Genomic DNA, 13,310 nt, shown 5'->3' on the forward strand with positions numbered 1-13,310 from the left:
AGCAGCCATGTTAGTCTGTATCCGCAAAAAGAAAAGGAGTACTTGTGGAACCTTAGAGATTAACAAATTTATTTGAGCATAAGTTTTCGTGAGCTATAGCTCATTTCATCAGATGCATGAGAGTCAGGGCGGGAAGAATGAAGGCTTGGGGTCTCACAGGACATGTAACCTGGTACTGGAATCCATCTTAAACCTGGTGCTTTTCCATTTAGAAGGAAGGGTTGGGACCCAGAGACACAAAAGATTCCCGCCTTGTGCCAAAGCTATAAAAGGAGGTGGAACAGAACAAAGGGGCTGCCAGTCATGAGAAATCCCCTAGTTACCACCTGAGCTGGAACTAACAAGGAGTGTACCAGGGGAAAGGATTGGGCCCAGACTAAGGGAGAGTCTAGTCTGTGAAAGAAACTTATTGGAACATCTCTGAGGGTGAGATTTACCTGTATTCAGTTTCTTAATATATGAGACTTAGACCTGAGTGTTTCATTTTGCTTAGTAACTTGCTTTGTTCTGTCTGTTATTAATTGAAACCACTTAAACCCTACTTTTTATACTTAATAAAATAATTTTTGTTTATTAATTAACCCAGAGTAAGTGATTAATACCTGGGGGAGCCAACAGCTGTGTGTATCTCTCTATCAGTGTTACAGAGGGCGGATAATTTAGGAGTTTACCCCGTATAAGCTTTACACAGAGTAAAACGGATTTATTTGGGGTTTCAATCCCATTGGGAACTCGGTATCTGGGTGCTGGAGACAGGAGTACTTGCTGAGCTGCTTTCAGTTGAGTCTGCAGCTTTGGGGGCGTGTTTCAGACCCTGGGTCTGTGTTGCAGACCCTGGGTCTGTGTTGCAGCAGCTAGTGTGTCTGGCTCAACTAGACAGGGTTCTGGAGTCCCAAGCTGGCAGGGAAGACGGGCTCAGCGGTAGTTTCGGCACATCGGGTGACAGTCCCAAGGGGGTCTTTGTGACCGAACCCGTCACACCTATTATATCAATATCCTCATTCAATACCAGGCACTCAAGTTCATCCATTTTAATATTTAGAGTTACTGCATTTGTATACAATCACTTATAAAATGTGTCAAAATTTAGTTTTCTCCCTTCATGTGATGTAACTGAATAGGACTCATTCATTTGCTTATTTCTCTTCAGTTTCTACCTGTACTTTATCGATACATATCCTCTCCTCTTTACTAAGTTATAGAGCCGGGCTGTTAATAAATCCTCCCTAAGGGATGTCTCTGTCTGAACCGTGTTCATCCACACCTGTTGGCTTTCCCCCAGCGTTTAGTTTAAAAACTACTCTACTAACTTTTTAATTTTACCTGCCAGCAATCTCACTCTGTTTTGGTTTAGGTGGAGCCCATCCTTCCTATATAGGCTCCTCCTTTCCCAAAAGATTCTCCAGTTCCTAATAAACCTAAATCCCTCCTCTCTACACCACTGTCTCATCCACCCATTGAGACCCTGAAGTTCTGCCAAACTGGCCCTGCATGTGGAACTGGAAACATTTCAGAGAATGCTACCATGGAGATCTTGGTCTTTAATTCATTGTCCTCACCTGGACTGTTGGAGGCAAAGTAGCTGGGCTGTTCCCCCTTCGGAGAAAGAATCTCCTGAATGGGAGTTGTGAAAAGGCTGCCAGGTGGATCTACAGTTAAAATCTCCAGGCTATTTTCTGTAATAGAATAAGGCTGGGAATCCTTTTGAATAGGTGGAAACTTGATTAAGAACAAATTCATTCAGCTCTGATGAATCCTTAAATGCACTCTGTGATGGCTCCTTTAGACATTAAATCCCATCAAAGGGAGCCAGGGCTGACCAGGTTAACTTTGATGGTGCAATCAATATTCACAGTTTTTCAGTACACCTCAGCAACTATACTGGATAACAAGGGCCTGGAACTATGCTGTTTTTGTGAAGAGGAATTAGAAACTTTAGAGTCGATGGCAGAACAGGAGAAAGAAAAGTGTGCCAGATTTCTCTCTGAATTCGGTACCCTTCTTTGTGTGTTATGAAGGGACCTTTCCCCTGGAATGAGCTAACTGGGGGGAGGGGGGGAACTGCTGATTTTAAGTGGCCCTGGAACAGGAATGTCAGCTTAAGTGGCGCTTCAAAAAAGGATGGAGCATCAGAATTCTCCAATCTCAAACATGTTTTTGACCTGTCCATCCAACTATTTCCAGTGTAGATGGGAGGGAGGGGGGAGGAGAAGAGGCACACAGGAAGTTAGAATGAAGGCCCAATGGCATGGCAAGGGGGAAGGAAATGGGGGGAGGAGAGGAGGCACACAGGAGGGGGAAAGGGGAACTGGGGTACACAGAGTCCCTGGCCTGAGTTTAGCAAAATATGCTTTGTGCTGACCATTGCCCCCCTTCTGGTTTCCCAATTTTCCCCAAAATCAATAGGGTTCTGTTCCCTGATGGCTAGAAATTTTGGAATTGAGCGGATTTGGTGTTCCAAAGTTATCGCATTTTAGACAGACAGAGAAATGCCATCCAGATGAATGTCGGACCTTGCTTTGCTCAGCCAAAAGCATGATTATTTGAGCTGCCCTTCCTAGCAAACTAGTAATCTGAAAGTATAAGTCTGATATCATCCCTGAGATGCAGAAAAGATACTGATACACAGAGGTTACTTTGCCAACACTGAAATGCAGTGGACATCAGCAGCTGTTGAAAAATATGCACAAAACTAATTCAGAGATTCACAAAGTTTAAGGCCTGAAAGGGACCATTAGATCTTCCAGTCTGACCTCCTGTATAGAGCGGGCCATTACATTTCATCCAGTTAGCTCTATTCTGAGCCCAACAACTTGTCTTTGGCAAAAGCATATCTTCTAGAAAGGCAGCCAGTTTTGATTTGAAGACATCACGGTTATGTCTACACAGCAGCTTCCCAGCACGGGCAGACAGACTTGGGTTAAGCCCTGCCTGCTTGAGCTAGCACGCTGAAAAGAGCAGTGTGGCCACAATGGCACAGGCAGCAGCTTGGGCCAGCCACCTTAGTACAAACCCGCCCAGCCCCCTGGGTGCACACTCGAGTGGCTGGCCCAAGCTGCCGCCGCCTTTGCCACTGTGGCCACACTGTTATTTTTAGTGCGCTAGCTTAAAGAGATCTAGAGCATCTGTCTATCTCGGGGGTTCTCAGCCTGTGGCCCACTCATCATACAGTTGCAGCCCAAGGGACCATACATGTAGTATATATATTGTGTGTGGATGCGGCCCACAAAACATAGAGAGAGCTGCATATCCGGCCCACAATGGTAATTAGATTGAGAACCACTGGTTTACCTGCACTGGTGGTGGTCATTGCCGAGCCTCACTAGAAACACCCCCATTCAGAGAGGATTCCCCATTGACAGCTGCTTTTTGAAAACTGCTGGTCAATCCATTTAATGTGTTCTTTACTGATACTGTACAATGCTAATCAGAATGTCATGCAATACTAAGAAAAACCTCTTACGAAGTATTTGGTATATTACAGCTATGCATTGATGCCAGTCAATATGGCTTCATTATATTCCCGTCCCTAAACTCCTTATTAATGAAATCCCATCTCAGCTGTTCCATTATTTTGCCTGGGATTGATATCCAGGCTAACCAGCCTCATTACTCTCATAATCCAGCTGGCTTTTTTTTTTTTAAATATTGGCACACCATTGGTTGGATTAAGCTATAAAGGTGAAAGAGCTGCTTTGGTGGTATAAGCTGCATCCACACTAGGAGCACTCTGCCAGTACAGTATACCAGGACAGCTATCGTATACGCAGAATACTGGTATAGCTATACAGGCAAAACATTCCTTGTTTACCCTTGGCCTAGGCAATTGCCAACTTCCATTCCAGTGGCATACTCATCTTTACCCATCCAAACGAGAGTTCCCCAATGTTGGAGGCAATACCCTTTGTGTTAGAAAATTATCTTCTATCATTTTAAGACACTCTAATGATGTTTTTCCTACAGGCTGCAGAAGACCCCCAGCATGCATCCCCCAAATTAAGGTCCCTCAAAACAACACAATTTCTGTCTTAACACATTACAGATCAGTGTTTTGGGAGTACCTCATCCTCTTCTCTGGTTTGATTTGGGGGTTTGTAACAGAGCCCCACCATTCATCCTTCTGGGCTTTGTTAGTCGGCGCATTGATCCATGTACATTCAAGTCCCTGCACTTCTGAGTTCCCAATAAATCTAAAACAGGTAATGGTGTCTAATGCAGAGTGCCCCGCTACACACTCTTATTTTAACCACTTGGTCCTTCTTGAACAGGTGATAAGCAGTGATTTTAACATTCCAATCATGTGAATCATCCCATCAGGTTTCAGGAATGCCAATTATATCACATTTCTCCTCAATGAAAATTCCCAATTGTTTTTGCTTGCTACCTGGACTCCTAGCATTGGTATATAAGCAACTGAACATTTCTTCTCCTCATCTTTGAGGCACACAATCCCCATGAGAAACATTCCCAGCTAGGGCTGAAAGTTTCTTCCCATTTCCCCTCAGCATATCTGAGCACTGCAGAGGGATGTGAGGGACTGCAGCACAGACAGTACCCAAAACACACAGCAAGACGAAATGGCAGCTTCAGAACTGAATTGGCTGGGGACATGTTGGCTTCTCACAGCCTTAGTGATGTTTGCAACGTGGATGCATTTGCTATGTTTTCACGCTGATGAAATACCTTGCATTAGTCTGTACCTTATTCATAAGCCAGCAGACCATCAGGGTTCCCTACTGCCAGGGGACAGAAGGGATGAAAAGCAATAGCAGAGGTGTGAATCCCCTGTGGTTCAGTAAAGTTCTGCCCCTTAGCCTACCTGTGTGAGGGTTGATTGCAGTTAGTAACTCTGGGTTCCCAATGACAAGACAGCCCGGGGACTGAGCCCCACCCAGCTGCCCAATGGCGCACTCCATCCACAGGAGGTCTTCGGTGACAGGCCTCTCCCAGAGCGTGCTGCCGTTGGTGCCCGAGACAGCAGCAACAAAGGCACATGGAGCAGAAAGGCCTGAAGAAAGAACACATTGCAGAGGGAAGAGTACTGTCCTCCCCTCTACCTGTCCGTGTATACAACCAGTTCAGTGGGGTAACTTGTCCCCCCACCTCCTGTTCCCACATGGCCAGTGCTAATGTTTCCCCTTCACATTCACACTGTCTCTCTCAATTCTCCCTTTTTCTCCTGGCTTGGTGAATAGTGGTTCCTGCTTCGGGACTCAAAGATAGCAGCGGGGCTAGACACGTGCTGCACAGACATCGAATGCTAGCTCCTTGGGAGATTTATTCCTCATCTCTGGTGAGGACAACTCCATCCACCCAAGGGGTCTCTGTCATCACAGCATTACTAACCAGCACTAAAAGAGAAAGCACACCCCATACCACTATGCCTCTGTCTGTTCCTGCTTAGAGTCACAATTACCTTCATCTGAGCAGGATCTGTTAAAACTGCTGCTGCCATTGGTATCTTTGAAAACGAAGATAACATCTTGTACTTTGTCTTCGTTCACATCTTCTACAGCCAGAAACTTGTAGGTCACTGCAGAGAGATCACAAACCGGATGCTAGAGAGCAGCGCTTGGATCAACAGGATTGAAGGGTACAGTGACAACGCAGGTAAACTGGAGGAAAATGCATTTTCTTAAAAGCACGATTGCTGCCCCCTTCCTTTTTCTTTGGGAAAGCAATGCCAAGATAGATTAGCACTTCATTTATACTAGTGTTTGAACAGAGCCTAGCACAGGGGGATCTCTGGTCTAGGATCAGGATCCCTAGGAGCTACCATAAAAATACAACAACAGTTGTATCCAACAGTAAATATTAGGAAATCTTATGCAGTTAGGGGAGTCAAACGGTTGAGAATTTGATAATCTCTGAAAGTGTGCTAATGAAATACACTGATTTGGTCATGCAATTGTCTCTCTCTAATGGCTGGCACTTGCGGATATAACAGCCTAGTACTAGCTCTCAGTCAATGGAGCTCTCCTTTAGCGCAAAGGGTAGAGGCCAGTGTTTATACGGAAGCACTGGATTTGATCCCCTGCTGATGTGCGTGATATCTGTGAATTGTGGCCATGATTTGTTACGCTAGGAACACACAAGACGGAAGAACTGCTCCTCCCCTTAAACTGAAGGAGGAGGATTAAAGTGGCAAAGTAAACTGTGAGGAGAGCAGGATGTAGTGTCAAAGGTCTGGCATGCAGTGGAGCTCTACCTAGCTTTTCACAGAAGAGCTCAGTAAAAGGACATTTTTCTTCGGAATTAAGTGTGAGAGTAATTTACAAGACACGATTCTCTCCCTTCACTAATCCAATGACGGTAAGATAGAGGTACTCATTTCTGATGGAGGCAGGACCCCGATACTGCTCTTAAGACTCAGGTCAAAGGCACTTAAAGAACATTTTAAGTTAAAGTTCAACCACAATAAAGGGCAATTCTGTAAAAACATCCTCTCAAGCTTTGCCCACCCGAGGGCCAATCTGCTACCTTTCTAGTGCTTGAGGGCAGCACTAATTTGCCTGTGTATAAAAGATTTCAAACACCTACCAGAAGGCCACTCCAATTAAGATAGGGGGCCACTGCATATCAAGACCTGGGATACCTGCAGCTCGCACTCTCATGGGCAACGTCCCTGCAGGCCCTAGACTGAGGCCACACCTTGGCCAGGGTTCTACAATCCTGACTATGATGAGCACAGGGAAATGAGCGTTTAGAAATACCGTTTAGTACATCAGACTCACCCGCACGGTCATATTTCCTGTTCCACGTCCTTTGTGAAACAGGCCTCACTGGACACGGGATGATGAACGAAAAGGCAAACACCACAATCAGGCACAGGAATAATGAAAGGAAGAAGGCAGCAGTGCGCCATCGGGAGAGCTGAGACAAGCGGGTGGGCTTCCTGCAGAGAGCTTCTTTTTCTGCACAGTTCTCATGGTTATCTGGAGCTTTCCCATCCTCATTCTTCAGAGGGTGGATCTCTGCTTCCAAGTTCTTGTTATCCATCACAGGATACTCATCAGAATTCATCAGACAATTTGTGTCACCTGAAGTAACAAAAAGGACGGTGTTACAATAGACTTTGGAATAGATCAAACAAAGCAAGGTACAGAATATTCAGTCACTACCTCAGAGCTTCGGATTGGAAAGCACTGAGTTATTAACAATGGCACAGCAGGAAAAAAACCCTCTAGGTGTTAAATAGGAGCTAAGCAAATAATATCACCTGGCCTCAGCACAGCTTCATGTGAAACAGGAAACAACAACCGGTATTAGAAGATTCCCACGCTGCAAGAAGGGGAGAAAATGTGGATGAAGATATATAGCTCTGTTGACATTCACCTGCAAAAAATCAGTTCTCAGGCTGAATACAGCTGGAATAGGGAAGATAAAGAAGGGCCACAAGCTCTTCAGTATTCTAGACTGGAGGACCCTGACCTGGTCTGTAGGTCACCTTTGGGGAAAAGCATGCACTGAAAGCTTCTTTCATTGGCACACTGATCCTTGCCGTTTAAGATAGATTTCAGTAGAATCCCAGGACCATATAGGTGGAGGGAGACTGTGAGCTTCATATGCTGACACAAATCAGAAAGTCATTCCCTAGTGTAATGGACTAACAGGAGTTTCCTTAAGAGAGAGAAAAGCAAACATGGAGACATTCTACACAGGAGCTAAACAAACCCATTAACCCCCGTCTCTGAGAAACCAAAGTGCACCCGACACTGCTACACACCAGTTCCAGCCTCAGGCAGGAAAGCAATAGGGTGGGTTAACGCACTGCAGCATCTAGGGATGAAGACTCCTTCCCAGAATAAAATGAAAAGAAGGAGCTTAAACTAGAGTCAGCCAAGTAATATTTGTGATGCTTTTCTATCAGCAGTTGAATAAATTACTCAGGCATTAATTTTCTCCCTTATTCATCCAGTTTTATAGATAGTCAAACAGTATTTGTCAAAGACATTACTTTCTTCCTGGCAATCAGCAAATAATGTATAACTAGCACCCTGTTAGTTGGACAGCTTTACTGAAAGCCTCTCTTTTACACATGGCAGAAGAGAGCAGGCAGTGCCTTGATGGCATTACCACTCTCGCTCCAGGGAGCGAAGGGAATGCCTGGCTTTATGTCTGCACTGCAAAGTGCAGGACCTGAAGAGCACTAGACCCTTACTTGTGAGCTTCCTATCTTGTGAGTTCACAATCCCATGACTCTGATAAGCAAGTCCCAACCCTCAGCAAAAAGTGAGGATCATAAGGGAAATAAATGAAAAATAGTAGATACAGACAAAAATTAGCTGGGTAAACGCCTTTCTTTGGGTCTACCAAAGCACCTTTTGTTTCTATGTCTGCTAAAACCAAGTCACATTCATGAGCCCAGTACAGCTCATGTGTCACGTAAGCAAATAATCAGGTTGGTTTGCTGGTTAATTTATTCTAAAAGCCACAAATAGCAGCTTTAAATAAATCAGGCATGTTACAGAAACCCAGAGCTTAAAACCTACAATCATCATAAAAATCAACTTTACACCAGGTTAGTTTTCAGGCCTCATTAAACTGTTAGGGAAAAGAGAAGCAAAGAATGAAAAATACAATGTTCCAATGGCCTTGGACAAAAGCTGCATGACAGCTTGTCATAAAAGATTATTTAAGAGCCAATAAACATGATGACAAAGCCAATTTTCCGGAGCCATGCCCTGAACAGTCACATGCCCAAATTCTGACTGAATAATTTACCTCTCCAGGAGTCTCAGCAGCAGATCTCATAGACTTTAAGATCAGAAGGGACCATTATGATCATTTCGTCTGACATCCTGCCCATTGCAGGCCACAGAACCTCACCCACCCACTCCTGTAATAGACGTATGACTAAGGCTATGATTTTGGCACGGGTATTTTTTTATTAAAAGCCGTAGACAGGATGCAGGCAATAAACAATAAATCATGGAAATGTGCACAAAGCTGAAGCCCGAGCCCCACCACCCGGAGCTAATGCCCGAGTCCTGCCATCTGTAACCTTGCTTCGCAGGGCCCCCTGTGGCTTGGGGCCCCAGGCAATTGCCCTGCTTGCTACCCCTTAACGCAGGCCTGGCAACAATGGTGCAAGAAATGGGATTTTTGACACGTGCTGTACTGCAAATATTAAAGGAAATAAGTGATTTCTCGTTTTCTCTCAAATCTAACACTTCCATTGGAATTTTCAAGAACACAAAAACGTCTCTTAAAATCATGGAATCTTTGACCTCCATGACAGAATCATAGCCTTATGCATAACCTCTGGCTGAGTTACTCAAGGCCTCAAATCATGATTTAAAAACTTCAAGTTAGAGAATCCATCATTCACACTAGTTTAAACCAGCAAGTGACCCATGCACCAAGCTGCAGAGGAAGGTGAAACCCCTCCAGGGTCTCTGCCAATCTGACCAGGGACAAAATTCCTTCCTAACTGGACCAGCCCAGTCCTGAGGGGCCCGGGCCTACCACCCACCAGATGACGGCCGGGGCTAGGCTGCACCACACACGCTGAGGGACCTTTTTGCCCTGGACCCAAACTGGGGCCTGGCCCCCCTCAGCCTGGCCTGGGGGAAGGGTGGGAGGGAGACGCCGGCTCTCTCATCAGGCTGCATCCGCTCTGCCCATCGGCACCGCCTGGCAGGAGCCTCGGAAAAGCAGGCTCTGGGCGCGCAGCCGCGAGGCAGGAGGAGGGCGGGGGCTCGCGGCGGCCTTCGCTTCCAGAGGGGAAGCCGGTGCCAGCTGAAGCGATGGCGGCCGGAGGCAGTGAGGCCCGGGTCACGGATGTGGAGGAGGATGCCTCGCAGCTCGTCTTCCCCAAAGAATTTGAAACTGCTGAGACGCTTCTAAATTCAGAAGTGCACATGCTTCTTGAGCATCGTAAACAGAATGAGAGTGCTGAGGATGAGCAGGAGCTTTCGGAAGTCTTCATGAAAACTCTGAACTACACGGCTTGCTTCAGCCGCTTCTAAAACTGGGAGACCATTGCCAGCGTCCACAGTTTGTTGCTCTAGAAAAAGCTCCATAAATTTGAATTGGCATGTTTGGCTAATTTGTGTCCTGAGACAGCTGAGGAGGCCAAGGCTTTGATTCCCAGCCTAGAGGGCCGGTTTGAAGACGAGGAGCTACAGCAGATTCTTGATGACATTCAGACCAAAAGAAGCTTCCAGGACTAGGGCTAATTACCAACCCTTATTATGAAAAGAAAGATCAGAGAATTTCAAATGTTTCTGTGCACACCAGTCCAATCTAGCTAGCTCCAGAACAGCGTAAAGAGAGTTCTTGATGCACAGTACTTCAGCCTTGGGTCCCGCACAGACACGTTTAAACTGGGGACCACTCTTTGACTTGTTGAATAGTGTAAACTTGACAAAGACTCATTTGCGGCGAGAGCCATGGAATCTTGTAAACTCCTGTCTAGGTGGTTTCGGTACCTGTTTCCCCCAACTCTCCAAATATGGTGATCCGTTAGACCCTGAGCATGTGGGCAAGATTCAGCAGCCAGAGAGAGAGAGAGAGAGAGAGAGAGAGAGAGAGAGAGAGATATACACACACACGCGCGCGCGCTCTCTCAGCCACACTTCAGTGTTAAAAGGAAACACACATGGTCATTACGGCCTGAGGCCACAGGTCCTTTGGAGCAGATACTGCATGAACAGAACTGCTTCCTCCGTCAGAGCTGGATCAACTCTTATGCTGCATTTTTTCCATCTGGCAATGGTGAGTAGTAAGAATCCTATGCGCTTAATGGTATGGCATAAAATGATGCCTAGCCCTGCAATGGAAAATCCCAGATAAAAGGTGGATATAGCAGCTTCAAATATCTGATTAAAGAAAAGGAGAATTGAGAAGGCCAGGTTGTTCAGGGGCTGTTTGCATCTGGGTTCCATTTTATCCAAACTAGCAAAGTAAAGTGGGTACAAACAAAAAGACAAGCACACCTGAGCACGGGAAGACCTAATGAAACCTGACACAACTCCAGTGTTTCTGGAAGCAAACTGTTTGTCTGAGGTGGAGACAGCTTACCACTCCCTTTCTACCCCCATAAGAGCCATAGGGGAACGGGGAGACTGCAAAGTGGTGACCGAAAACAAAGGGCCTTGAAGCACAGGAATGAGAGCACTGAGAAAACCATGGTGCTACCAGAGCCAGTGGCAGGATCTCATGTGGACAGCCGGTAGGTGACTCATAAAGGGAATCAGACTGGCCAGCTCACCCATCCACCTACTACATTTCGCTAGATTTAAACAAATGTGTTTTAAGCAGCATAAATCCCAGGCAATTTTTTTTTAAAGAACATCAATTTTGTACAAGAATAGAACTCCAGCAGATATAACTGCCTCCGTATCACCACAAAAGTCAGCAATAATTTAAAAACCTTACCTTTTTCTAGAGACCTCTGCTCCACAGACCCTGTCTACATCTAGTAAATCAACGTGGCCCAGAAGTCAGAGAAATCTGGGTGGTGGACTAGGGTTGCCAACTTTCTAATCGAACAAAACCAAACACTCCTGCCACGCTCCTTCCCCGAGGCCCCGCCCCTTCTCTGAGGCTCTGCCCCCTCTCACTCCATCCCCCCCTCCCTCTGTCACTGGCTCTCCCTCACCCTCACTCACTTTCACTGGTCTGAGGCAGAGGGTTGGGGTGTGAAAGGGGTGTGTGAGCTGCAGCTGGGGGTGCAGGCTCTGGGGTGAGGTTGGAGATCAGGGGTTTGGATGCAGAGGGCTATGGTCTCTGGACTGGGGGTGCAGGCTCCAGGTGGGGCCAGAAATGAGGGGATTAGGGTGTGGGAGAGGGCTCTGGGCTGGAGCAGGGGGTTGGGATGCAGGGGGTGTGCAGCCTCCGGCTAGGGTGTAGGTTCTGGGGTAGGGCCAGGGATGAGGGGTTTAGGGTACAGGAGGGGGCTCTGGACTGGGGCATAGGGTTGGGGTGTGGGAGGGAACATGGGGTCCCAGCAGCACTTACCGTAGCTCCCAGGAAGCAGCTGCTATGTCCCTGCACCCGTAGGCGCATGGGCGGCCAGGAGGCTCCGTGCGCTGCCCGCGCCCTGAGTGCCAGGTAAGCAGGTCCCATTGGCCAGGAACCGTGAGAGTCTGTCTTAGCCCCGGGTCCCTGCTGCGTCTCCGACCGGACTTTTAACTTTTCAACTGGGTGTTCTGTTCAAAAACCAGACGCCTGGCAATCCTATGGCGGACGCAACTTGCTTCCTTGTGACACTTGGTGCTGCACATCCACCAGCTCTGCTGGCCAGAAACTTGACATGGGACGAGTCAATGCTAGGAAGCATTCCAACTAGGAACGGAACAGAGGAAGGAATGGTCTTGCATATAGATTTCCCACTCAGATTTGGCCATTTTGCTTTCTCCTCCTTGACCATCTGGCTGAGCAAGTGAACCAGGTATCATTTAGTTCTTGTAGCAGGAGGTCCTGGCAATACAGGCAATATGGCACTGGTAAGCACCATGAAGGGAGCCCTGAGCACCACGACAGGTTCTTGGGATGATTCCCTAGCCAAAGGCTGAGCATCCAAGTAGTGCTGCTCATTGCTACATTAAGCATCAACTGGAAGCCCCAGGGTAGCTCAGCCCAGCATTTCTGTACTAGGAGCTGTACCTTTATGCTCCACCTATAAAGCTAGAGCACCTTCTGACATACAATAGAATGCACTCATCACCCCTAATAAAAATAATTAAACACTCCCTCTATCCTACCACAATAGCAGGAAAGTGGATTCTCCACTGGACTTGGTTTGGTGATGACGACAACGCCTCAAACCTTTCCGTGAGAAGTTATTTTTATAATGCGATGCAAATCACTTCAAAGTCATTAAAGGTGGACAAGGGTAATAAATTCAGGTGTAATTATACTGACAATCTCAGCAAATTTCCCTTCATTTGCAACAATGACTAACTCAAAAACATGACCCACAGCATTTGTTTCTCTATTTGGGCAGTACTCAAAGCAGGTCTACACTACAGATTTGCAGCTGCACTGCTGTAGTGCTTCTAGTGAAGATGCTCTACTTCTCCCTCTCCCTCACAAGGGCCATCAGCTGATTGGCCGCAGGGAGGGAGAGGAGGAGGGGCAGGAACCCAGCACACTGGGGGAAGAGGCAGGGGAGGGGGAGCTTGCCTGCCCTGCAGCAGTGGCCAGCAGGACCAAGCTTCTCCACCCCCCCGCACCCCCTTGCGGCGGCAGGGTGAAGAAGAGCAGGCCGGGGCGGGCAGGATTTTTAATGGCACGCTGCTGCCTGCCGGGGTCCCGGCCACCGGCCCCGCTCAGCCCGGGTTTGGCAGCAGGCTGAGCGGGGC

General features: G+C 47.1%; 1 protein-coding gene and 1 pseudogene across 2 annotated transcripts in view; one reads left to right on the forward strand and one right to left on the reverse strand.

The window, feature by feature from the left end:
• The window catches only part of FAM234A (family with sequence similarity 234 member A), a 58,960-nt gene that overhangs the window by 19,824 nt on the left and 25,826 nt on the right, over window positions 1–13,310 (reverse strand). Inside the window, exons 1-4 of one of the 2 annotated variants that reach the window (XM_074965641.1) lie at window positions 11,965–12,400; window positions 6,735–7,040; window positions 5,417–5,533; window positions 4,820–5,008 (exon numbers count right to left, since the gene is read on the reverse strand). In XM_074965641.1, coding sequence (XP_074821742.1) covers window positions 4,820–5,008; window positions 5,417–5,533; window positions 6,735–7,023 — 595 coding nt within the window. In that variant the 5' untranslated portion in view covers window positions 7,024–7,040; window positions 11,965–12,400. Of the gene's footprint in view, window positions 1–4,819; window positions 5,009–5,416; window positions 5,534–6,734; window positions 7,041–11,964; window positions 12,401–13,310 lie in introns of those variants that run through there. The other variant, XM_074965640.1, reaches the window with a different exon arrangement.
• Window positions 9,750–10,309, forward strand: LOC141994436 (DNA-directed RNA polymerase II subunit RPB4 pseudogene; annotated as a pseudogene).

Source organism: Natator depressus, chromosome 10, assembly GCF_965152275.1.
Source record: "Natator depressus isolate rNatDep1 chromosome 10, rNatDep2.hap1, whole genome shotgun sequence".
NCBI classification, from domain to species: Eukaryota; Metazoa; Chordata; order Testudines; family Cheloniidae; genus Natator; species Natator depressus.